Source organism: Phocoena sinus, chromosome 5, assembly GCF_008692025.1.
Source record: "Phocoena sinus isolate mPhoSin1 chromosome 5, mPhoSin1.pri, whole genome shotgun sequence".
Classification (NCBI taxonomy): domain Eukaryota; kingdom Metazoa; phylum Chordata; class Mammalia; order Artiodactyla; family Phocoenidae; genus Phocoena; species Phocoena sinus.
The window spans coordinates 2,111,917-2,137,825 of record NC_045767.1 but is presented as its reverse complement, the minus strand read 5'-3'; the positions used below and the strand labels follow the sequence as shown (position 1 = coordinate 2,137,825).

At 44.3% G+C, this 25,909-nt stretch overlaps 1 protein-coding gene across 6 annotated transcripts in view; it reads right to left on the bottom strand.

Annotated features, from left to right (window-relative positions):
* The window catches only part of HTT (huntingtin), a 137,784-nt gene that overhangs the window by 87,465 nt on the left and 24,410 nt on the right, over window positions 1-25,909 (bottom strand). For 3 of the 6 annotated variants that reach the window (XR_004349927.1, XM_032632142.1, XM_032632144.1), the window contains exons 4-12: window positions 24,215-24,274; window positions 23,759-23,838; window positions 21,955-22,093; window positions 16,419-16,560; window positions 15,519-15,697; window positions 11,685-11,889; window positions 10,454-10,501; window positions 7,222-7,302; window positions 2,197-2,549 (exon numbers count right to left, since the gene is read on the bottom strand). Coding sequence is in view for 5 of the 6 variants with exons in the window: in XM_032632142.1 (XP_032488033.1) it covers window positions 2,197-2,549; window positions 7,222-7,302; window positions 10,454-10,501; window positions 11,685-11,889; window positions 15,519-15,697; window positions 16,419-16,560; window positions 21,955-22,093; window positions 23,759-23,838; window positions 24,215-24,274 (1,287 nt within the window). In the remaining variant the exon portion in view is untranslated. The remainder of the gene's footprint in view (window positions 1-2,196; window positions 2,550-7,221; window positions 7,303-10,453; window positions 10,502-11,684; window positions 11,890-15,518; window positions 15,698-16,418; window positions 16,561-21,954; window positions 22,094-23,758; window positions 23,839-24,214; window positions 24,275-25,909) is intronic. The other 3 variants (XM_032632146.1, XM_032632145.1, XM_032632147.1) reach the window with 3 other exon arrangements.

Here is a 25,909-nt window from a genome sequence, read left to right as displayed (position 1 = left end):
TTTCACCACAATAAAAAACAACATTTTTTGAATGTCATACTACACCCCAGGCAGGCTCAAAAGTAATTACATGTATTATTTCCCTTATCCTCATAAGCCTTAACAACATAAGTACTGTCATGATCTTCATTTCGTGGATAAGAAAACTGAGGCAAGAAGGGCCATAACTGTGCCAGGCTACACAGCTAGTAAATGGCCGAGCCAGAATTCTCATCGTGGTGGGCTCCCTCCAAGACAAGCCCCACACTGGGCTCTCTCGTGAGGACAATCCCGACCCCCTACAGTTGGCTTACTTTTCTCTATGGCACTTATTGCTATCTGACTATGTGTTTATTTACCTGTTGATCACTGGCTCATCATCTGCCCCACCCACACAGGCACACACTCTAGAACAGAGGCAGGCAAACTACGTCGGTGTGCCAAACCTGGCCCACCAGCTGTTTTTGTAAATAAAGTTTTATTGGAACACAGTCATGCTCATTCATTTACATATTTACGGCTGCTCTGGCACTTCAACAGCACAGACGAGTATACAACACAGGTCATATGGTTCACAAAGCCAAAGATATTTATTATCTGGCCCTAAATGGGAAGAGTTTGAGGAGTCCCACTCTAAAATATTAGCTTTGGGCTTCCCTGGTGGCGCAGTGGTTGAGAATCTGCCTGCCAATGCAGGGGACACGGGTTCGAGCCCTGGTCTGGGAAGATCCCACATGCCACGGAGCAACTAGGCCCGTGAGCCACAACTACTGAGCCTGCGCGTCTGGAGCTTGTGCTCCGCAACAAGAGAGGCCACAACAGTGAGAGGCCCGCGCACCGTGATGAAGAGTGGCCCCCACTTGCCACAACTAGAGAAAGCCCTCGCACAGAAACGAAGACCCAACACAGCCAAAAATAAATAAATTAATTAGTTAAATTAAAAAATATATATATTAGCTTTGTGTGAGCAGTTTTGTATGTTGTGCCCTCTACTTCATCTGCGGCTTGTAGGACAATCCCTGGAACATAACAGATGCTCAGTACATTTGTTCAGCCAATAACTAATGACTAAATAAAGGACATGGAAGCACCTCATAAATCAGAAAGAACTCTGCCAGTGTGAGAAGCATCAAGGGAAGAGGTTTAGTTCCCTGCAGGCTACAGCCCGGCGTGGGTCCCTGGCCCAGCCCTACCACACAACATACAGCTGCTGCAGCACTCCCAGATGGGATGCTTTCACAGCCTCCTATGGTCATTCAGTCCTACTTCTAGCAAACCTGCCCAGAAATTATCTACTGTAAAAAGGCAAGATGAAAGCTGGCGCAATAAGCAAACAACAGAAACTTCCTCCGCACACTTAACGTGCTACTGAGCCCGGCACTTTCCCAACCTTCTCTTCTCCCGGCCTACTGGTTAGCACTCTTCACCCTTTCCTGACTTAAAATCATTTCCCACCGTTCCCGTTATCTGTCCTATCCTCCTCCAGGTCTTCTAGTTAAAAACCCCAACCGTGAGCCCACTTCTCCAGCCGAGTAAGCGGCATCCACTCGGCCATTAGGAACCACATCCACGTGACAAGTGGAGAGCTGCAGTGCTTTAGCTCATGATCTGTAACGCACAGTTTCTGTATTCATTTAAGTAAAAAATATATATATATCCTTAATAAAATACATTCAATAGCAGCAAACCAATTAATAGTACAAACTGTTTCGATAAAATGGGGCTGTAAAATTTGGTATATACCTGTACCAAGCTCTAGACCACTCTTGAGGTGTTTCTTGTCCACTAACTCAGAGATAAGAGGCCCTCAGGTCCATGCTCAAGATGGGATATGTTGTAAAAGGTTTTGAAAAGTCAAAAAGTGTTAAAATAATGCACAGTATTAATGTCATTAATCATACTGCATTAAGACCACAGATCTGTTACTAACAGGCTCCTCAAGGACTTTCTAAACAATGACCTAACCTGTGCCCAACAAGATATTAAGAAATTTTTAATGCACTTTTGACCTCCACGTTCGGCACAAAAGACACCGGGCTGTTTCCTTCAGTGAAGGACTCAGATGGGGCCGAGCTGCCTGTTAAGGATCTGAGCTGGTGACCTCTACACTATTATCAGTGGGTCAGATGAATGGAGTGAACCAGCAGGAGGGTCCAGGTCTGGGCCTCCAGGGAAGGCCCCTCTGAAGAAACTGGGCTGCCCCCTCCAACCACTCACAATTTCAGAACTGTCGGAAGGGGTCACGGCTGAATCGGGCCCCTCGGTGGTGGTCTGGGAGCTGTCACTGATGGGAGAGGAGGCCTGGGTCCCATCGTTCAGGTCCATGGCAGGGTCAGACGGGACGGCGCTCATCTGGCTGGAGCTGTGGCTCAAGATGTCCTCCTCGTCCCCGTCAGTGGCACCACTCGTCAAGTCACAGCCGGTCAGATCCACCGAGTCCGTCTGAAGTGTGTGCTGTGACCGGGGCTGCTCAGTGATGATGTCGTGACCCACAGAGTCGGCAGCTGAGCCAGGAGTGGAGACCCCAGAAGAGGCAGCCAGCTCACCACCAATCTCCCCCTTGACTGAGGCTGAAGACAAAGAAACACTCATTCTTCAAAGGGTCAGGAAAAGCATTCAATATGGGATCAAATATTTGCAAAATACCCCAAAATTCACCATCAGCAAATGTTTTAACTGCAAGAATCCCCGAAATACAGTGAAAATATGAACTACTCAGTTTCAAAAGCAAGACAACAGTGCATCCTTCAAACATGTTTACTGTATTATTTACTTACCTTTTACTATATTACAGTATTGATAAAATAAGGATCACAAGTAGATATTTTTTAAGTGCTGTGAATATTCTCAAATGGCATTTCAGGGCAAAACCTGAACCCTGCCCAGCAACATTACCACCTCCAGTTCTTAAGCAACTGGTCCAGCCTGAGCGTGGAGCAGCAACAAGACTTAGGCGATTCCTAGGCAGCCTGGTCAGGGGCACAGGCTGGGTGGTCACAAATGCCCGGAGCAGGGCTTCCCTGGTGGTGCAGTGGTTGAGAGTCCGCCTGCCGATGCAGGGCACAGGGTTCGAGCCCTGATCCGGGAAGATCCCACATGCCACATAGCAACTAAGTCCGTGCGCCACAACAACTGAGCCTGCGCTCTTGAGCCCAAGAGCCAACACTACTGAAGCCTGCGTGCCTAGAGCCCGTGCTCCACAACAAGACAAGCCACTGCAATGAGAAGCCCGCGCACAGCAACTAAGAGTAGCCCCCGCTCGCCGCAACTAGAGAAAGCCCACGCACAGCAACAGAGACCCAACGCAGCCAAAAATAAATAAATTTATTTAAAAAAGCAAAAAAACAAAAAGAAACCAAATGCCCGGAGCTCTAAGCAAGCAGTGCTCTTGGAGGTGGGCTTTCCTTCTTCCCAGACCCTGTTCAAGACCTCTAAGCCAGTCCTGCTCTCCGGTAGCGTAAAGTTTCACATTTTTCTAGTTTAGTTTTTAAATTCCCATTAAAAAACAAAAACAAAAAAAACACCATTATGGGGACTTCCCCGGTAGCACAGTGGTTAAGACTCTGCGCTCCCAGTGCAGGGGGCTTGGGTTCGATCCCTGATCAGGGAACTAGATCCCACATGCATGCCTCAACTAAGAGTTCATATGCCACAACTAAGGAGCTGGCATGCTGCCACTAAGGAGCCCACCTGCTGCAACTAAGACCCGGTGCCACCAAATAAATAAATACGTAAAATTATTTATTTATAAATGAATAAATAAACAAATATACTACCACTACATAAAAATCTACACCAAGCTGTTAGCAGTGTCACTCCTGTAGGCCAGTGGGTCAATGAGCACTTGGGCTTTATAATGTTGTGTATAGCTGTAATTTTTTTGTTGTTGTAACTTTATTTTTGTAAGTTAAAAAATCAATTTCTATTTTGTAGACTAAATCAATAAGTAATCACCACTGCAATTATTCAGTCTCCATCCCCAGTATTTCAGCCTCATCTTCAGTTACCTAAAAATATTACTATGCACAGGATTATACAACCCAAACCACTCTCATTTAATCCAATTATTAGTATCTTACTAAATACTCATCTTTCACAAGATGAATAAAGAGCTTAGATAACTATTTGTAAACAAATGTAAATTTCTTTCAAGTTAAATTACCCTCAATTTTTTTAAATTGAGGTATAGTTGATTTACAATGTTTCAGGTGTACAGCAGTGACTCACACATACACATACATATATATATATATATATATATATATATATATATATATTTACAGATTCTTTTCCATTATAGGTTATAGGTTATTACGAGACATTGAATATAGTTCCCTGTGCTATACAGTAGGTCCTTGTTTATCTGTTTTATATATAATAGTGTGTATATCTGTTAAACCCAAATTCCCAATTTATCCCTCTCCTGCTCTTTCCCCTTTGGTAACCATAAGTTTGTTTTCTTTGTCTGTGAATCTATTTCTGTTTTGTAAATGAGTTCATTTGTATCATCTTTTTAAGATTCCACATATAAGTGCTAACATACGATATTTGTCTTTCTCCGTCTGACTTACTTCACTTAGTATGATAATCTCTAGGTCCATCCATGTTGCTGCAAATGTCATTATTTCATTCTTCTTTATGGCTGAATAGTATTCCATCGTATATATGTACCACATCTTCTTTAAGCATTTCTCTGTCGATGGGCATTTAGATTGTTTCCACGTTTTGGTTATTGTAAGTAGTGCTGCAGTGAACATATGGGTGCATGTATCCTTTCAAACCACGTTTTTCTCTGGATATATGCCCAGCAGTGAGATTGCTGGATCGTATGGTAGCTCTATTTTCAGTTTTTTAAGGAACTTCCACACTTCCACTTTTCCGTAGTGGCTGGACCAATTTACATTCCCACCCACAGCGTAGGAGGGATCTCTTTTCTCCACACCCTCTCCAGCATTTATTATTTGTAGACTTTTTGATGATGGCCATTCTGACTGGTGTGAGGTGGTACCTCATTGTAGTTTTGATTTGCATTTCTCTAATAATTAGTGATAATGAATATCTTTTCATGTACCTGTTGGCTATCTCTATGTCTTCTTTGGAGAAATGTCTATTTAGGTCTCTGCCCATTTTTGATTGGGTTGTATATTTTTTTTACATGAAGCTGTATGAGCTGTTTGTATATTTTGGGAATTAATCCCTTGTCGGTCTCGTCACTTGCAAATATTTTCTCCCATTCTGTAGGCTGTCTTTTCATTTTCTTTATGGTTTCCTTTGCTGTGCAAAAGCTTTTAATTCCATTACTCTAGGAAACAGACCCAGAAAAACACTGCTGTGATTTATGTCAAAGAGTATTCTGCCTATGTTTTCCTCTAGGAGTTTTATAGTATCTGTTCTTACATTTAGGTCTTCAATCCATTTTTAGTTTATTTTCGTATATGGTTTAGAGAATGTTCTAATTTCATTCTTTTACATCTAGCTGTCTAGTGTTCCCAGCACCACTTTATTGAAGAGACTGTCTTTCCTCCATTGTATAGTCTTGCCTCATATGTTGTAGATTAATTGACCATAAGTGTGTGGGTTTATTTCTGGGCTTTCTATCCTGTTGCACTGATCTATGTGTCTGTTTTTGTGCCAGTACCATACTGTTTTAATTAGTGTAGCTTTGTAGTAGAGTCTGAAGTCAGGGAGTGATTCTTCCAGCTCCATTCTTCTTTTTCAAGATTGTTTTTTGACTATTCAGGGTCTTTTGTGTTTCCATACAAATTTAAAAAATTTTTTGTTCCAGTTCTGTGAAAAATGCCACTGGTAATTTGATAGGGATTCCAATGAATCTGTAGATTGCCTTGGGGGTATGGTCATTTAAACAATATTGATTCTTCCAATCCAAGATCACAGTATATCTTTCCATCTGTTTATGTTGTCTTCAATTTCTTTCATCAGTGTCTTATAGTTTTTGGAGTACAGGTCTTTTGCCTCCTTAGGTAGGTTTATTCCTAGGTTTTTGTTTTTCTTTTTTTGATGAGAAGCTAAATGGGGTTGTTTCCTTAATTTCTCTTTCTGACATTTTATTGTTAGTGTATATCAATTTTGTATATTAATTTCGTATCCTGCAACTTTACCAAACTCATTGATGAGCTCTTGTAGTTTTCCAGTGGCATCTTTAGGATTTTTTATGTATAGTATCATCTGCAAACACTGACAGTTTTACTTCTTCCTTTCCAACTTGGATTCTTTTTATTTCTTTTTCTTCTCTGATTGCTGTGGTTAGGACTTCCAAAACTATGTTGCATAAAAGTGGCGAGACTGGGCATCCTTGTCTTGTTCCTGATCTTAGACAGAATGCTTTCAACTTTTCACCATTGAGTATGACGTTAGCTGTGCGTTTGTCATATATAGCCCTTATTATGTTGAGGTATGTTCCCTCTATGCCCACTTTCTGGAGTTTTTATCATAAATGGATGTTGAATTTTTTCAAAAGCTTTTTCTACATCTATTGAGATGATCATATGGTTTTTATTCTTCAGTTTGTTGATGTGGTCTATCACATTGACTGATTTGTGGAGACTGAAAAATCCTTGCATCCCTGGGATAAATCCTATTTGACTACATCTATGTTCGTCAATGATATTGGCCTGTAATTTTCTTTTTTTGTGGTATCTTTGTCTGGTTTCAGTATCAAGGTGACAGTGGCCTCATAGAATGAGTTTAGAAGTGTTCCTTCCTCTGCATTTTTTGGAATAGTTTCACAAGGATAGGTGTTAACTCTTCTCTAAATGTTTGGTAGAATTCACCTGTGAAGCCATCTGGTCCTGGACTTTTGTTTGTTGGGAGTTTTTAAATTACTGATTCAATTTCAATACTGATAATCGGTCTATTCATATTTTCTATTTCTTCCTGGTTCAGAGCCTCAGACAATTTTTAATCCCATTTTCCCCCTCACAACCCATGCAATTCATGAGACACTTTACCCACCATCCTCTTCTCAAAAAGACTTATACTCAGGGAGTACAAACCTAATTTTAAAACAGCTTAAACCAGGGAAAACAGCAAACACTTGATGCAAGAAAACACACACATTTCAAAGTGAACACTATAAAAGACTCCTGAATCATCCACCATTTGAGCAAGCTGGCTTCACTGCTGCCTCCCAGGAGCAAGATCCATGGAGGTGCAGGGGAGGGGAGGAGGTGGGCACAGCAGGGGAGAGCAAGGAGGACACCACGGCCACTCCGAGAGAGCTACCTGCAAAGGTGGGGCTGCTGCCGTCTGACCTTGACTCAGAGTCATCCTCCAAGGCTGCTGCTTCTCCAAAGAGCACTTTCCCTAGGAAATGACGTAGCGAGAGTCCTTTTAAGCTTGCTAAAAGGACGAACTTTGAAAATCAAATAAATGTACATTCCAAGAGGAATATCGTAAGTATATTTAATTCCTGCTCTCAGTCCATCATTATATATAAGTTCCTTTATACCTCTAGAGGGTGAAACACAAAAAATGCAGAGATATCATACTTAGAGTACTATTAAAGTCAATAAACCTATATGGAAAAAGAATTAAAAGCAACGATTCTCAATCTGTACTACAAAGTACTTTAATAATTAATATTTATTGACTTAGACTAGTGTTAATGTTAAATAATTTATATTACTATTTATTTAATCTTAAAAATGGTAAGTTATGGCTAGAACCAATTCTATTAGCCTTTGGAATATTCATGTCATATCTCCAATGGCACATCAAAACTTATATATAAAACTTTTATAGCTAAAAGTCACTTTTATTTTATTATCTTTTAATCTGCTAGATTTCTATCATTGATAATCAGTACTCAGGTACTGTTATGATCTGTGAGGATGGAATAATATTTCATCTTTTGCAAAATCCTAAAAATACATTTCACAGTTCATGGTTTCTAAATTATATTAACAAGAAAAAGAGAAAACAAAGGTCTTAACATGATTTAACTGGGATCATTAAATCATTTTGGTTATATTACATATAAATGTCATTAAACAACACTATCAATATAATTACTGGTAAGTTCCAATTTCTGATTTCACTGCTCTTCAAAGATTAAGTCATAGGGGTGATAACTTCCACAAATCTACACTGATGTGACATTAAAACCCTCCCCCCACCCCAGAAAAAAGCAAAGGAAACTCAAAATCTAGATGAAACTAACACAGCAACTTCGCTTGTCTACTAAATAACAGGGTCCTTTATTACAGAACAAGTGATTTACCTTGAGAAAGCAAATAACATTCCAACCTGTGAATTCAGAGTTAATGAAATCAGTCTCTGTCTTTGGAAACAGTAGTTTGCAAATCTGTTCCAAGGAGTTCTCCCAAAGAGTGGGCAAGGGCCAGGCTGCTGCCAAGATGCCAGGCCACAATCCGCAGCCCACACCCTTACATTCAACAACAACAACTCTGTTTTTCTCTCTCCTATGTACTGGCAGATTTCACTTGAAAAAAAAGAATTCTGCAGCTATGACAGGAAACTGTGAAAACTGCAGCTCTAAATAAACACAACAACAACAAAACACTTGAAAAACAAAAAAGAGATTGAGGACAAATCATATGTCCTAGCCCCAAGAAAACAAAATACATCTCTACCAGTCAACGAGTCATCTTATCACCATAAGAAAAAGTGACCGAGAAACAAACAAGGCAAGTGCCGGAGAAATCTAGTCACATGTCTGAAAATCTCTTCCTAGTCCAAGAATAGAAAGGCTAGCTTTTCCTGACACCCTTTCAGTCTTCAAGCAATCTCAGTGTTTTCACCAAAATCTCAAACTTGACTAAGTATCCCACACTATGATGGCCCAAATATTATTAATTCTAAGTACTTCTAGGAAATGCTTACTTAATCCAGTTAAGGCTAGCATATTATTCCTGTTAAGATACCATTCAATACTACAAATAATATTAGGCATCAGGCTCTCAATTAAATACTCAACTCATGACACACAAAAAAGATTAGTATGTTGTATGTAAAAGATTAGTTGTTGGGCTTCCCAGGTGGCGCAGTGGTTGAGAGTTCCCCTGCCGATGCAGGGGCGCAGGTTCATTCCCCGGTCCGGGAAGATCCCACGTGCCGCGGAGCGGCTGGGCCCGTGAGCCATGGCCGCTGAGCCTGCGCGTCCGGAGCCTGTGCCCCGCAACGGGAGAGACCACAACAGTGAGAGGCCCGCGTACCACAAAAAAAAAAAAGAAAAAAAAAGATTAGTTGTCATATGTCAATTATACCTCAAAAAAAACACAAAAACGGTATAAGTCTTTTAGGATTTCAAAATAGAAAATAACAGCAATTCTTTCCTATGGAAATCTAGACTGGAACAGAACATAATTGGTGCTATAAGTGATGACGTGTACCAAAGCTATCAGACCATGTCAGACACACTTCGATTAAATAAAAATAAACAAACTGTATCAGAAACTTAGGTATGTACGAAGCTAAATATGTCTGAAAAATGACAACCAGGCCCAAATTCACCAAATGATTAACCAAACATTATTCCTAATACTAAACAAAATTCACTGGGAAGATGAGTTACCTTTATAAATATAACATTCCCTAAAGCAGGAAAAGGCAAACTCCAGCTCACCCAGTCCTGTAAAATAAAGTTGTACTGGAATGAAGTTGCACCCATTAGCTTAGTATTGTCTATGGCTGCCTTCCTGCCACAGGACAGAGTTGAATCATTGCAAAAGAGACAGTAAGGACCACAGGCTAAAATGTGTACCACCTGGCCCTTTACAGAAAACATTTGCTGACCTCTGGCCTAAAGCATTAGAAATTTATGACAGGGAATTCTGTGGTGGTCCAGTGGTTAGGATACGGTGCTCTCATTGCCGGGGCCCCGGGTTTAATCCCTGGTCAGGGAACTAAAATCCCATAAGCCACGTGGTACAACCAAAAAAAAAAAAAAAGGAAATATATGACAAACCAATTCTGTTACACAAGCAACTTTTAAAACCCATCCTAGGGACTTCCCTGGTGGCACAGTGGTTAAGAATCCACCTGCTAATGCAGAGGACACGCGTTCAAGCCCTGGTCCGGGAAGATCCCGCATGACGCAGAGCAACGAAGCCCGTGCGCCACAACTACTGAGCCTGCGCTCTAGAGCCCGCGAGCCACAACTACTGAAGCCCGCGCACCTAGAGCCTGTGCTCAGCAACAAAAGAATCCACTGCAATGAGAAGCCCGCTTGCTGCAACAAAGAGTAGCCCCCACTCGCCGCAACTAAAGAAAGCCCACGCACAGCAACGAAGACCCAATGCAGCCATAAATTAATTAATTATTTATTCTTTAAAAAGCCATCCTACAGGACTATTCAGGCCTGGTTATCAGATTCCAGCAACATTTATACATATAATCACCCTATTGAGAAGAGTTATAGGCATAGCCAATTACATTACAGAAATACGGAAAAAGCAGTAAGGTTGAAAATAAGAATCATTTCTGAAATAATCACCTTTTTGTTTCCTTGAAAGGACAGGGCTGCATGAAGAACCCCCTCCAGCTGTAAATCACAGAAAATGACAGATGAAAGTAAGGTAACAAGCCGCTAAAATCCAGAAGGAATTAGAAAATCTTTAAGCTTGATTCAACTTTAAAACTAGAAAATATGTGAACATATTTCTACAGGTGGTGCTTAACTACCATACTGTAACGTGAAAACTGCATGTTACGATTTTAATTTCAACGTGAAAATTATATTAACACTCAAATACACAGTTCTAAAATGCAAAAGAGCTCAAAGTGCATTTAAAAAGTCAAACTAAAAACATTAGAAATCTCGGATTATTTGGTCAACTAATAATTAAATACAAATTTTCATTAGAAACAATCATTAGAAATTAGTATTTCCAGCAATTATTTGTAAGGCATGCATTCCACAGAGAAAAGGATTGTTCAGTACAAAGGACAGTGGACAGGCAGATCAACATTTTCCACTCATGGTTCAGGCAAACACTTGTGTTCAAATGAGGCAGCATTCAGACTTCCCGCCAACCTTCCCTGGTCTGCAGATGCTGTGGGTAAAGGCCACACCGCACCCACACTGCACTAAACGGACCCCATGCACCACGCCTACTCAGTGCAGTCAGCAAAGGCTGCAGAAAGAAGCCTCTGCCGCTGAGCCAGACCCAGTTCTAGAGGCTGGACTCAGGGACCCATCTCTTCCAGCTCCCCAGGGGCAGCTCCACGTTAGACTGGTGGGTCTGCACAGCATCCGGCGGCGGGATTAGGGCCCAGTGCCCAAGAGCATGGGGAAGAAGCGCAGAGATGGGGCGGAGGAGGTGCCACGAGACGAGGAACAGAAGGGGTTTTCTAGAATCAGGCGCGACAGCAAAAAGGGCCCAGAGGGCAGAAAAGGAGTCCAGAATTCCAGGAAGACTTGAAGAGCCCACCTTTGGCAAAGGGACACAGCGTCTGGAAATCCCTTCCCGAATGCTTCCAGTTCACAACAGATGAAATGCCACGCAGAGGCAGCCGAGTCAGATGCAGGAGGCGGGTTTCACGTGCTGGCCTCACCCTGCCACCTAGCCTTCCCACCTCAGCCCTGCCCCGTCTACACAATAAGGACGACACCTGCATCGCAAGTCTCCTAAGGAACTGAGCTGTCCGTTGCTCAGCACAGCGTCGGAGCAAGGGTCAGGAGAGGGGCCAGTAACACTGCAGGGTGGACCTTCCTAACGCCTTACCTATAAGCTCCACGATACTTCCGCTACGACTTCGGCAACCGGGCTCAGCCTTGGCGGCAGTGAGCTGCCCGATGCCGCCCGCCGTGGTCAGCACTCGCAGGAGCTCAGGTGGAGGGGTTCTGAGGAGCTGCTGCAGGAGTTCCAGCGCCCCAGTCACAACATTGTGGTCTTGGTGCTGAGTATAATGCAAGGTCAATTCGTACACCTAGAAACAGAAACACCAGTGTCACTCCCATGGTTTTTAAAATGTGTCCTAGGTTTCAGGTTTTTGTTTTGTCTTACGTTGGGGAAATTTGTGCCTTAATTTCACCTCTAAAAACTTCTCTATCCCTTCTACCAGTGTGATCATAGCTTCCATGCTGTTTTCTAAAGTCCCAGCATTTTTTTCACTGTTACATTAATTCCTTAAAAGTAAATACAGCACTTCCACAAAAGCAGAAGCATGCTAGTGAAGAGCTCCAGCTCCCTCAACGGGTGACTAGTAAAGGAGAGTAAAGCCCCAAATACACGGAGCGCACAGCTACTCGAACACACACTTAATAAGCAAGAAGTACTGTCATGAGTGCCACTGAGAAAGGGTTTCCAAAGCTTTTAAAGGCACTAAACTTCATTAGTGCTTTTAATACTATATCACATTATATGAACATAGTGTATTTCTCCTTTTTCCCTTTAATTAGAGGTGCCAGATAATATACAGAGTTCCCAGCCAAACCTGAATTTCAGATAAACAAATTATTTTGTAGTGTAACCGTGTCCCGTGCAATTTCAGGCATACTTACACCACAAGATTACTGATGATTTATCTGAAATTCAAATAACTGGTACCCCCTATTTTTATTTGCCAAGTTGGGCAGCCTTACCTTTAATATCATAAAAGTCATATATGTGTTTTTTAAAAAGACAGTATAGTGGTTTATAGAATAAAAAGTAAAAGTCTCAAAGGTGGCTACTCTGACTGGCTTGTTTTTAGTTCCTCTGACGGTTACCTCCGTAACTCTAGGTCACAGATCTGCAAACCACGGTCCACAGGCAAATGTGGCCCTCCATCTGTTTTTGCACATAGTTTTACTGGAGCATGGCTGTGTGTGTACTGTCTGTGGCTGCTTTCCTGCTACGGTGCTGGAGTTGAGTAGTTGGCCCATGAGCCCTGCTCTAGGTAATCAGCTTTACACCGCGATTCCTGAGCCATCTGCTCTGAGCAAAGAATCTCTTGACTTCTTACTATGTAAATGGGGGAAATGGGCACTCACACTCCCTCACCTCATCTGCCTCCTCCCAAATTCTGTTAGCAATCTGAGTGCTTTTATATTAAGGGTTACATTTATTTAGTACGATGTAACTTTTAAAATCGCACGTGCTCTGCCTAGATGTTGAGCATCTGTCATACAGAGCGAAGTCAGTCAGAAAGAGAAAAACACATATTGCATATTAACGCATGTATGTGGAATCTAGAAAAATGGTACAGATGAACCTATCTGCAGGGCAGGAATAGAGACGCAGACGTAGAGCACAGACGTGTGCACACGGTGGGCAGGAAGGGGAGGGTGGGATGAATTGGGAGATTACGACTGACGTAAGTACGCTACCATGTGTAAAACAGGTAGCTAGTGGGAACCTGCGGTATAGCACAGGGAGCTCAGCTCGGGGCTCTGTGATGACCTAGATGGGGGGGGGGATGGGGGAGAGGGGGAGGTCCCAGAGGGCGGGGATATAGGTATACGTACAGCTGATTCACTTCGTTGTACAGCAGACACTAACACAACACTGTAAAGCAATTACACTCCAATAAAAAAAAATCAGTATGTGTCCCATCACGTGTACATTAACATCCTTCACTGCAAATCCTATTAATGTGACTGGACCCAAAAAGAAAGAAGTATTTCATTATTACTAGTCCTGTGTCATTTGAAAGAGAATGTCCCAAGGACAACCGTTAAATGGATTCTCTTTTATCATAATCTCTTACTTGCTTAAAAGTATTCAACATTTTAATTTGTTTCATAATTGGATAACTTACTTTTATAAATTTTCCTGGTTTTCCCCTCCTTTTAACATACACACATGCCTTCCCTTTTTCCCAGCACTTAATCATAACATTGGTCACAGGGAGCTCCTTGGACTCCCTGTGTCTAATCTGAATGGCACACAGTACCAGTCATCTCAGAATTGCTTCTAACACATTCCTGGGTTAGGTGCTTTGTTTCTTGGATTTCAGGACTTCCTCTTTTTTTGTTATCTATTTCTCATTTTGCTGGAATACATCTTCAAATAATTTTTTCAAAAAGCATACATGAAAAAAGTAAGTGCACATGAAAAGCAAACTGAATTCTTACATATCTAAAAGTATCTATATTTTGCCCACACTTGCTTAACAGTTTAGCCAGGCTCAGGATTATTTTAAATTCTATTTAAATATAGCTAGCCAAACTATTATTACATTAGCTGAGTTGAACTTCTTAATCAAAATAATTTAATTCAAAATGGCCAATAGTCAAAAGAAAATAGATTAGATATGTTTTAGAGACAATCTTATCTAGCTTGCTAATGCAACAAGGTACCATGTTGTTTAACCATGTTGAAGAAACATTAACTATTAAGAAAATCTGTAATTAATTAAGCACCACATCCCATACCCCTTCACTCCATCCTCCCAGGATTACTGCTCTCTTAGTTTAACACAGTTTTCAATACCCCTCTAGCCGCATCTTCCCCCAGCACCCCTACTGACCTGTGAGAAAGCCTGGAGACCTTTACGGGATCCAGCTCACCCTCACCTGCACACTCTCACTCTCTCACTCAGTGGACTTGGCAAAGGCTGTAGCTTCTGTCTATAAAACTCTCTTCTCCCAGCTCCCTGTGTCTGCTCAAACCCTACTCACCCCAAAGCATCAGCTCGTAACAGCCTGCCCAGCATGCCTCCCTGACCTTGGTCACGCACACCCCCTGCCCCCCGCCATGTACTCTACAGTACCCTACACCCCCCGCCTTGCTATTTAGTGACTGTTTGCTTGCTTCCCCCACTAGACCAATGGTCTCCAAACTTTTGACTAAGCAGCCTTTTTTTAAAAAAAAAAAATCAGAAAAAAGTTCTGAGCATGCAACTCCAATAATATTTATTTTAAAATATTGTACAGGTACTACCGAACTCAGATATTACATATATTATAAAATATGCACCAAATCTGACAAGTCTCTAGCTCCAGTTATTGGTTTACAGGAAATACAGACAACAAAGAAACATGTTAATTTATACAACGGAGAGTCAATTAATAAAAAATCAGATTGCCGGGAGTTCCACAGGACAATCTGTTTCTTCAAGAAATGAACTCTAAGGGAAAATTAGGGATAGAAGGCAACCATCAGATCAAAGAGAATCACAATCCTTATCAACCAATCTTATTTGGGTACTGATTCCAAAGAGCAGAAGAACAAACTGACTGGGGATACGTGGGTATTTGATGTTAAGAAAGTGTTCTTTTTTTTAGGTATGACGAGGGCATCGTCATTAAAATTTTAAAAAAAGAGTCCTCATCTATAGGGACACATATGAAATAGTTGCAGTAAAATAATACGATGGTTGGGGTTTGCTTCGAGCAGGTCCACGTAAACAGTACCCTCGGTGACCTTGTAAAGGGACGCCTTCATTTTTATCTGACATCACTACCACACACAGGTGGAGGAGCCGGGGTCATGACCTAGGATCTGAACCACGGGGTCTGGCTCCAGAGTGCACGCTCTTAAGCCTCGGCTCTGCCACTTCTCTTCCAAATTAGCTGAGTCTCCGAACGTGGGTCACGTGGGCACAAGCACTAGAGTAAAGCGCGGGGCGCCCACCTGGACAAGCTGCTCCGTCGAGGGGGAGACCTCCATCTCTTTCCGCGTCACCCCAAAGCTGCCTTTCAGGCTCGTGTCCTTGACCTGCTGCTGCAGCAAGGGCACCAAATACCTCAAAGTGAGCAGCACTCCGAGAATCAGAAGGGCGGAGCGTTCCTCCTCCACGGGAACCAGCAAACCTACAAAGGCAGCAACAAGATTCTGTCACATCAGATTCGCTGCTGGGAGACTCGTGGCTTCCTTTGTTCACAGGAAGAGATCCAAAGCAGAACCGTATCATGAGGCTGGCCGGGAGGGAAACAGACGGCACAAACATCACGGTAGCGGCCAAAATCCAGGAGTGGCTCTAAAGGGCAACATTTAAAGCCTCAGCTCAGCGAGGCCCTGCAGTGAGTGAGTTTCACTGCCTCTGAAAGCCACGCAGCTCTTTCACGTCGACTGTCCATCCGCGTGCTCCCGGCAGCACCTGCCAGCACGGATTTCCACAGTTGCCCCCAGTAGAGGAGAAGCCTTCACCGGGCCTACACCCCTCCAGAGAGGACCCTCACAGGGACCTGGGCCTCAGTTTCCGGCCGCGGGGACTCCCTGCACTCGGGGTCTCCGCAGAGGTGGTGCGGTGTGCTGCCAGAGGGCCAGGCCGGGAAGGCTCCCGCCCACCGCCCCGCCAGCTGTCCGAGGGCCCGGCCGCATCCGCACTGCTGCACCGAGGGGGAGGAGCCTTCTCGGAACCCTCACCCAGACCCACGGGGGCTCGTTCACATTTACCAGCCGGCCAGGGCTAAAGGGCCCGGTCCAGAAGCCGAGGGGCTGCCTGATTTGAAAGAATTTCACAGGCCTGTCTCAAGTAAACCCTAGTGACCACCCCCCACGGGGAGACTCACTAACAGGCCTGCGCCTTACCTAAGAGCACACTGAGCAGCCAGCTGTAAAAGTACTGCGTCCTCCTGGAGTGCTGGCAGATGCTCACCGCCGAGCCGGCCGCCGTCCGCCGCACGGTAGGAGAGCTGCACTTCAGATTCGCTATGAAAGCCTTCAACAGAACCTGTGGAAGCAAAGTCCAAGCAGACAGAAGACGAAGCTCCTGTGAAACTCATCATGGGCTCCCCTGGTGCAGTGGTTAAGAATCCGCCTGCCAACGCAGGGGACACGGGTTCGAGCCCCGGTCCGGAAAAATCCCACGTGCCGCGGAGCAACTAAGCCCATGCGCCACAACTACTGAGCCTGCGCTCTAGAGCCAATGAGCCACAACTACTGAGCCTGTGAGCCACAACTACTGAAGCCTGCGTGCCTAAAGCCCGTGCTCCATAACAAGAGAAGCCACTGCAATGAGAAGCCCGCACACCGCAACAAAGAGTAGGCCCTGCTCGCTGCAACTAGAGAAAGCCCGCACGCAGCAACAAAGACCCAACACAGCCAAAGATAAATAAAATAAAATAAATAAATTTATTTTTTAAAAAAAAAGAAAAAGAAACCACCATGTATTTCAAAAAGCATAACTTGCTCCAAATTCTTGCAGAGAATAAAGTACTAACAATTTGAGACCTTCCTAGAACTGAAAGGAAGCACACCAAATCTGGGATATTTCAGAGCAGTTTGCAAATATGTAGTCGATTTATTTCCTTATAAACTGAGTAGGGACTTGCTCAGCATCTACGTCCCTACACGAGAGTGAAAGCCTTCACTTCTAGAAAAGGTGTCCCCACAAGAGTTGGGGCCACAGTCAGTGAATAACACTATGTAAAATAAATGCAGGGCTTCCCTGGTGGCGCAGTGGTTGAGAGTCCGCCTGCCGATGCAGGGGACACGGGTTCATGCCCCGGTCCGGGACAGGAGAATCCCACATGCCGCGGGGCGGCTGGGCCCGTGAGCCATGGCCGCTGAGCCTGTGATCCGCAACGGGAGAGGCCACAACAGCGAGAGGCCCGCGTACCGCAAAAAAAAAAAAAAAAAAACACACACAGTAAATAATGAAGTCCAGGAGAAAAGTGCTAGCCAATCACAGCAAGGTCCCAGCCTAAGCAACGGCTTGTAAATGTGCTGCTAATGCCACCAAGAGACAGTCCCAGGTCTGGAAAACGTGTGCAGCGCAACTGAGCTGAGACCACACACTCCTCACAGCTATCGTCCTAAGAAACCAGAGAGTAAGACTTGTTACCGTGCCTCCAAGAAAACCCAAAGGAGGGGTGCTATAATTCTAGGGGTGCTATATTGCTAACGATGACCGTTTAAGTCTTCACAAAAATATCCAAAGAATGAAAGGGGGTGACCATCCAGCTGCAGGAGTTTGGTGACTATGTTACTTAAGAACGTCTACTTCCTATCATTCTAAGCTATGCTCTGAGCAATGATTTGGCCCAGCTACTGCTGGGCGTGTACGGAGCCTCGCTGGGCAAGTCAGGGACACCACTGGGGCCCTACCGGGGAGTCTAACCATCGGCAAAGGAGCAGCCAGTTAACAGCCTGGCATCTGACTTAAACAAGCTTCTCCCTAACTGCGTGTTGGCATAAACTGGTTCTTAGAGGCTCATCAACGCTCAGTGAATTCACAGATTAGACCTCTGGAACCAGAGAGGTGGAGGACCAGACCCCCAGCCACAGGACACCCCTAGTGGATTGTGGCCTCCAGTTTCTCCCCAGAGACAATACCCGGAGAAACCAGTCAACTTATCTCTGACAAACTTTTTTAGCTTCAAGGAAAGATACATTTTAAAGAACTCCTTTGAGTGAGAACACACACACACACACACACACACACACACACACACACACACACATCACTGAAACGGTAAATAAAGAATCATCCTATATTAGTCCAAACTTCTAAGCAGAATGAAAGCTAAATATTACTATGAAGAGTCAGCCCATGGTGAACTTAAAGTTTGGAATAATAGTAAAATGGAACGAGAGCTCGAGGGCGATTCCTTGGGTCTAAGTCCCACAATCCCGAGAATGCCCTGTAGCAGGCTGCTGGCCAGAGGTTACCTAGACCATCCTTAAAAGCTCTTCTCATAAGCGGAGGAAGTGCGCTAGACTACAGGGCAGATAGCTCCACTTCTCTAAACGTAGGCAGGACATATATTTAAGAGTACTTCATTCCACTTCAGGGTCAGAGGACTTAGGGAGTGGAAATGGAAATTAAACCAAACTGTGACTCCAGAACACACTCAGCAGACGGCTAAACTTAAAATGACCAAAATTCCAATTCTGCGAGGCCAGGGAGCTGCTGGAATTCGCACACACCGCTCATGAGGTGTCAGCTCGTGCAGCCACTGAGAAAAGCTGCTTGGAGGCATCTACCGAAGGTGGCATATACACACCCCACAATCTCCGTTTCTAGCTATCACAACCTGTGCTCCAAGAGACACGTACAAGGACAGGCACATCAGCAACGCTTGCGACAGCCAATACTACCAACGACCCAAGGTCCAGCTGCAGTAAAATGATGAGCTGGGGCACATTCATCCAAGGGAACGCTACACAGCTCCGAAAAACCGCAGGATCTAGTGACACACGCGGTGACATGGGAGAATCTCACGAGCTTAGTGCTGAGCAAAAGAAACCAGACGAAAGGAATACATACTGCATGGTCCTACATATTTACATTTTAAAAACAGACCCTCTGGCATTAGAAGCCAGGTCAGTGATCAGCCCTGTGGAGGAAGGAGGGAGTAGTGACAGGGAGAGGGGGCGGAGGCTCCCGGGTGCTGGTAATACTCCATATGTCCAGACCTAGGCAGCGGCCGTGAGGGCAGATTCGCTTTGTGGCCACTCATCAAGCAGTACATGTATGATTTACACGCTTCTTGTATGTACATTATACACCAGTCAAATAAAAGGCTCGGGAGTCTCAATATTTAACAGGCAACCCTGAGAATAACACCGCAGGGCTCCTGTTAGGAAACTTCTGATCAAACATGCTGTACTGGACACGTGAACCTCTACTTCCCAGGCACCCCACCAGAATCACATGTACAAGGTTTAAAAAGCTTAAACTTACAAGGACAAAAAGAACAGAACAGGGACAAGGGCAGACTAGAGGCATTAGCAAATTTCTGGAAGCTAGAAAGTAAACAAGTGGTAATGGACTGATTTGCAGCTCTCAGGCAGAAGTTCCCACGCAAGCCTTTTTGGGAGCTGGGGAGAACGACTGAAAGCCACCAACCAAAGGCAAGCTCACTCAAGCCACAGAAATCCAAGAAAAGCTCAGGCTTAGGAGTACCAGAGACATCTGAAAGTGGCGTGGATGTGGGGACGAAACAGCTGCTCATCTAACAGCTCCTTGGGGAAACTGCCAAGCCCCTCTCCCACCCAGGCAGCCCAGGATGTGGTCTTCACTTCCCCGTCTCCCGCAGAGACAGGGAATCCCCAGAGATGCTGCCACAGCTGAGGACAGGCACGAGGCACAGACAGAAAACAGAAATTAAGAAGAAGTCTGCATTCTCACCAGTGAGACTGTTAGCACCCTTCCATCCAAGGGTCCCAGGACAAATGCAGCTGGGCTGATGCCTCCAAGCAGGAGAATGAGGGATTTTTCTTTAGAGATATTGACTGGCCCAAGAGGAAAAGACTTACTGACACTGACATTTAAAGACTTACAGTGGAAAAGCAGGTTCACTACCCATTACCTGAGGAAGTCACCAGGGGACAAAGCTTGCCACACACTTGCTTCCAATAAGCTTTTTAGGGGCTTACTCAAATCTATGCGGACAACTGCTGACATAAAAGAGAAAGACAGGAAATAGAACAGAGGAAGTGTGAAGAAACACACAACGTGGAGGTCAAAGGAAGTTGTCAAGAAACTATAATCAGTATCCTCAGAAAGATAAGACAGTGTATTCATGAAACAAGAAGAGGGTGCCAGAAAACATGACCATTCTGAACACGAGAAAGCTCTTAGAAATTAATACCACAGCAGGAACAAATTCCAGAGAAGAGTCTGAGGTGGACATCTCCTAGAAAAGTACAGAAAACAGACATGGAAAATAGAAACAAAAGAGTACAAATGCGCATCAGTCCAGGACCAACAGCTAACTAACAAATTTCAGAAAGACAGCACAGAGAAAATAAAGGGGGGAAATTGTCAGAGAAGTATAAGGACAACTCCCAGAACTGAAGGCTAGAGCGTTCCAAATTAAAAGGTCTATCAAGCACCCAGCGCTGCCCCCTACACAAAACAGCAAAAACCTTCTAGAGAAGGACACATTCAGAGGCTAAGAGATCAGGTCATTCGACTTCTCGGATGCCCCGCTGGAGACTATGAGACAAAGGGGCAAAGCCTGTACATTCCTAAGGGAAGACGATTTCCACCCCAGAACTCTACGCCCAGCCAAGCGTGAGGGAGAAATCAAGGCATTTTCACTAATGCAGAATCTCAAACGATTTACTTGCCAGTCAGCCTTTCTCAGGAAGCCCCCTCTCCAGGAGTAAGCCTACAGAGACAAAGACATGGCAGGCAGGAATCAGGCATCGGACAGGGGAGCCGAGACATGGCCGTGCGACAGACCTAAGGGGCACCCTGACCAGGCTGGAGCAGCAGCTGCAGAGCCCAGGACGACCCCAGTGGAGGAAACGGGTCCAGGAAACTACCCATCATGTGCACAGCTGAACTGAGACACACAGCGCTGGTGGGAGGTGTGAGAAGACGGAAATTGCCAAGGAATAATAAGCAAATGAAAAAGAGGCAATTACTGACTCCAGAAATACCAAGGAGTTATACACAGAAACATAACCACGGCACAGAACATAACTAGCTGTGACTATTTACTTAGGCATAATAATGTACACACTGAATACTGATATAACTGTAGTAAAAAGAGGGAAGAAGGGTTAGAGTTGAATTCATCTTTTCCATTGTAAAAAATAAAAAAATGCAAAACCAGCAGTATAAGCAAGTTATTTAGAAATGTGGAGGGAAATACCAAGAAAAACACTAACACAGGACTGACCCACTAAAAGGATGAAGTCAAGAATCTGTAATCCTCAGACCATGTGACAGGGTCATGATTTCTGGACATTATAGACAAAACACTAAAGAGGGTTTGAAGGTTGCTGGTTGGGGCAAAAACAAACAGGAAGTGGTTCCCAACGGCCGCAGGGCACTCGTACGCACAAGGCATCATCGGTGAGCTTTCTCCTGCCTGCAGTCCAGGGACAGTGGCCTTTCTTCAGCCAGGCTAAGCAGTCAATCTTATACCCCGAAACCAGTCTGCTCTGGCAAAATGCCTTTTGATTTTGCATCTATAAACCATCTCCCTATTCCTCTTTTCACCCCACAGTAAGAAAGCAGAAGTGGAAAGAAACTCTCAGTGTGCCTCCAAAGAGCTCAAAAGGTTTTAATCTAAATTATGAAGCACAGCCTAACTCGAGAAGTACTCTCAAATGCCTGCCTGTGCAAAAGCCCAACTCCCACGCTTGTGACTCGAGGCAGCAATCATACCTTAATTTCATTGTCGTTTGCAAAATTGCCAAAAGAAGCCATAATCTTAGGGACAGCTGCAGCCAAGGTCTCCTGGACAGACTCCTCGGGTCTCTTGCTGGTGCGCGTCAGGCAAGGCAAAAGGTTTACCAAGTAAGGCCTGCACATGTGAGAGGGACACTAATTACTCTTCCAGGGCCTACCTTAATGAGAAACATAAGCGATTAGTTCAGCGTCTGTTAGGGAAAAACCAGTTTTTACGTGCAAAAGAGTCCTTCCTGGAAGGTAAACAAATCTCTGCTAGAAGACTAAAGGCAGATGAAGCCCAAATGCTGGGAGGCTCTCATCCTTCGTTTCTCCTCTAGTCACACACACGACTCTCAAAAGCTTGTTTTAAAAATTCTTTGCAATAAATTATAATAGTTATTAAAATAACCAGATTTTAAATGAGAAAATCACAGATAATATAAGAAAACACCATTTAAAAAATAAATTAAGAAATAAGAATAAAGCTTTCTTGAAAAGGGAGCATTACAAAATTTTTTCTAAGCATTGACCTGAATAAGGCCTTAGAGAGAAGCCTGGCCCTCTACAGAGAAGGAGCAAACCACGCAGGACTGGAGAGCAGCAGTCACAGGACAGATAAGCCGAAGCCACAGGACGAGCACCTGGTGGCGACGGCGGCATCCTCTAGTGGCAGAGACGGGCAGCAAGCAGGTGTACCCCTGGGACTGTACAGGGAGGGAGGCGGGCCCTTCTAAGATGACCCAAGGGAAAACAAACCAGACATCAGAAGGAAGACATGCCCAACTTTTCAAAGAAGTCAGGCCAATGAGTCAACGGAGTGTCTGAGGTGACGGGGGCCACTGGGGGCCAGATCTCCCTGGGCCTTGGTAAGGAGTCTGGATTTATCTGAACAGCTCTGGGAAATGAGTAAAGAGTTTAAGTAAAGGAATGACATGACCCAATCATAGTTTTTTAAGGTCACTTTGGCTTCTATGTGGAGAACTGGGGATGTGTTGCTTCAGAAATATAACAAAGTTTTCAAAACAAGGAGAGTAAAAGAAAAAGGTTATATAAAAAGAAATTTCCTTAGTGACTGTATGTGTGCAATCACGTAAGACTCTTATTACAGTCAGGCTCAGTGGAACAGATCACTGTTTCATATTAAAAGAGGGGGTTTCTGCCACTCCACCAGTTCCTCGGGGACAGAGCCAAGGGCTCCATGGATGTCAGCACGTCTTGCCAGTGAAGGAGAGAAGGAAGGAGTTGAAAACTGTGGCCCTTCTTTTGTTTTTCAATCCATTAAGATACAACTGGTTCAATCAGTCAAAACTTTATTCACAGTTTAACACTCATATTTTTAACCCACATAATAGACAAAGGCATAGTTTTCTATAATCCCTAGAGTAAGCAACAATGAGGTAGTACTCAACCTTCAACCACCTGGCAAGTATCTTTTCAGCAAGTACCACGTGCAGACGCTGTTATCAGTGTTGGGCTGCAGCAGGGACCAGACAGGGATGCCCCCACTGTCCTGAGACGTACATCTCCTACAGCTCTCGGGGGAGGGTGGGATAGAAAACGAACAAGCACGCTGATGAAGTGTGCGACAGTATTCCTGAGAGCCGTTAAGTTTTACGCAGGAAAAGGATCAGGACAACCTGTACTGCAGCTGGAGAGGCAGAGGTGGGCAGCTTCAGACAGAGTGGACAGGGAAGACCTTTAGAGAAATGACATTTGAGCCAAGATGGCAAGAATCCACCGCAGCTGGCCCCCCACCCAAAATAATAATAATAGTAATAACCCAGAGTGTCCACTTTACCTGCATTTCTGAGGCCGAACGAGGTGAGCCAGCTCGGCAAACCTCCACAGGGCAGCGCGCAGGCTCCGAGGAGCGCCGTTCTGAGGGATTTAAGAAGCAGCGTGTTACATTTAAGAGTCGCAGACACGAGTCACCAAGAGGACTTCAAATAAACAAAAGCATTTTTTCATTGCTAATTTCTATTTTTAGAGAAAAGGCCATTTAAATGTGTAACTACTTTTGAAATGTTAAGGTCTAATGGGATGCAATTTAAAGATATTTTTTAAAACTACCATCTTAGTTCCCATCCCATCTAATAAATAATGAGGAGCAACCTTTTGAAGAAAAGTAAAACAATAAAGTCTACTTTACCAAACAGCATTTATTTCCTTATCAAATAAGAGATAAAATGTCACATACACTGCTCAATGCAGTGAATCAGCAGCCCTTTTTCAATGATGGAAAACAAAAGCCTACCTTCTTAATTTCCTTATAGAGTTCCAACTGTAACCTCGGAAGATTAGAATCCATCAAAGCCTACAACAAAATACAAGAGATTTGTTCACGGAAGACACATTCTACTAGCAATTCTAAAGAAAGCTAAAAGGCAGCTAAAATTTCAATGTGGGGGCAAAGTAGAATATAATAGCAACTAAACTAAGAACCTATTCTTTAAGAAAGAAGCATATGTATGCAGGAAGTTACCAAACAGACTAGATACAGGTCATTCACTTTAATTTTAAAAATGGAAGGAAAAAATTTAACTTTCATTACAATCAAATACCACACAGTATCAAAATTAAATGGTAGCTAGTTCAAACTCATTCTAAAGCTCTTACATTCAATTAAAGCATATTCTGTTGGACGATCCAACATTAGCAATGCCCTGGAGTCTGCAGGGCCAGCAGGGCGGTGGGTGGACAACCCAGATCAGAGCCCCTAGCTCTGGCGTGGGAATACTCCTCTCCACGCAGAAGCCCGAGTCCTTTCCAAAGGTCTGGTCCACCAGTGATGCACGGGTGCTCCCCAGGGAGCAGCAACGCTCCGAACCTGCTGGAACCATAGGCTCCTCAGAGCCATTTCTTGACCCTTCTGCTCACTTATGGGCCAAACCAAAAAATGGCCACACAGCCAATTTCAACCCAGTAAGAATGGTTGATGGCAACCACCGCCAGTGACACAAAGTCCACGTTGGAGGCGGCTTCTCAAGACAGAAAGGAGAGACTTCTGTGCCCTGCTCTCAGCCATGGGAACCCTCTCTTCCAAAACAGTATTGCCAATGTCTCGTCCACAAGAAGAGCAGAAAGACGTAACCAAGCCTCCATAGGAAATCCCTCCTCCTTTCCTAAGATGTACAGCATGTGATGTCTATAAACCAAGCTGGTCTTAGTAAAACTCACGGAGGTTCAGCAAGCTTGAGAATCAAACCAGGGTCACTTTCTGGGAGGTTCCAAATAATGCCTCAGAAATTTTAAAATCCTAATTCTGCTGTTTCAGTGTGTACTGAAATTCCTTAAATGAGCACACCAAAATGGACAAACATATGTTAAAGCACTACTTTGCCAATAAAACCAGAAGGCATATCAAAGTTCTGTTTTACTTTATAAATGTTTTATAAACTGAGATCAAACCTATTTTATTACAGGAGGAACGTAAACCCCAAGCCCCTGGAACAGCACTGAACGGGCCCTCACAGTCATGGGTGACGGGAAGGTGCCATCTGACCCCTCCCGGCTCCTGACCCCACCTTCACACTGAGGCGAACACACACAGCAGCCAAGTCCAGCCTATCACGGCCCCCTGTGCCTCACAGGCCGCCCTGGTTCAAGGCCCCCATCGCTCCTCCCCGGGTTACTCAGCCTCTCGCAGGGATTCTGGGTGCACAGTCTTTCTCCACTCCAAGGTAGGCTACACGGCGTCCCCAGGCTACTCTTCCTAAATAAAGCACTCCTCTGACCAGGTTAAAGATCTTCCCGAGCTCTTCCTCTTCATCCTCTACCAAATGAAGTACAAACCCCTTGAATGGATCCTCAACACCTCCCATTCTCTGCTAGCACACACGTTCACCCTCCTAGGTGGGTCTGCAGGGGTTAAGAAGGTCCTGATCTCCTCACTCACCTAACAGCCACCACCTCCAGGAAGCCTCCTCTGCCTCGCCAGACAGAAATCACA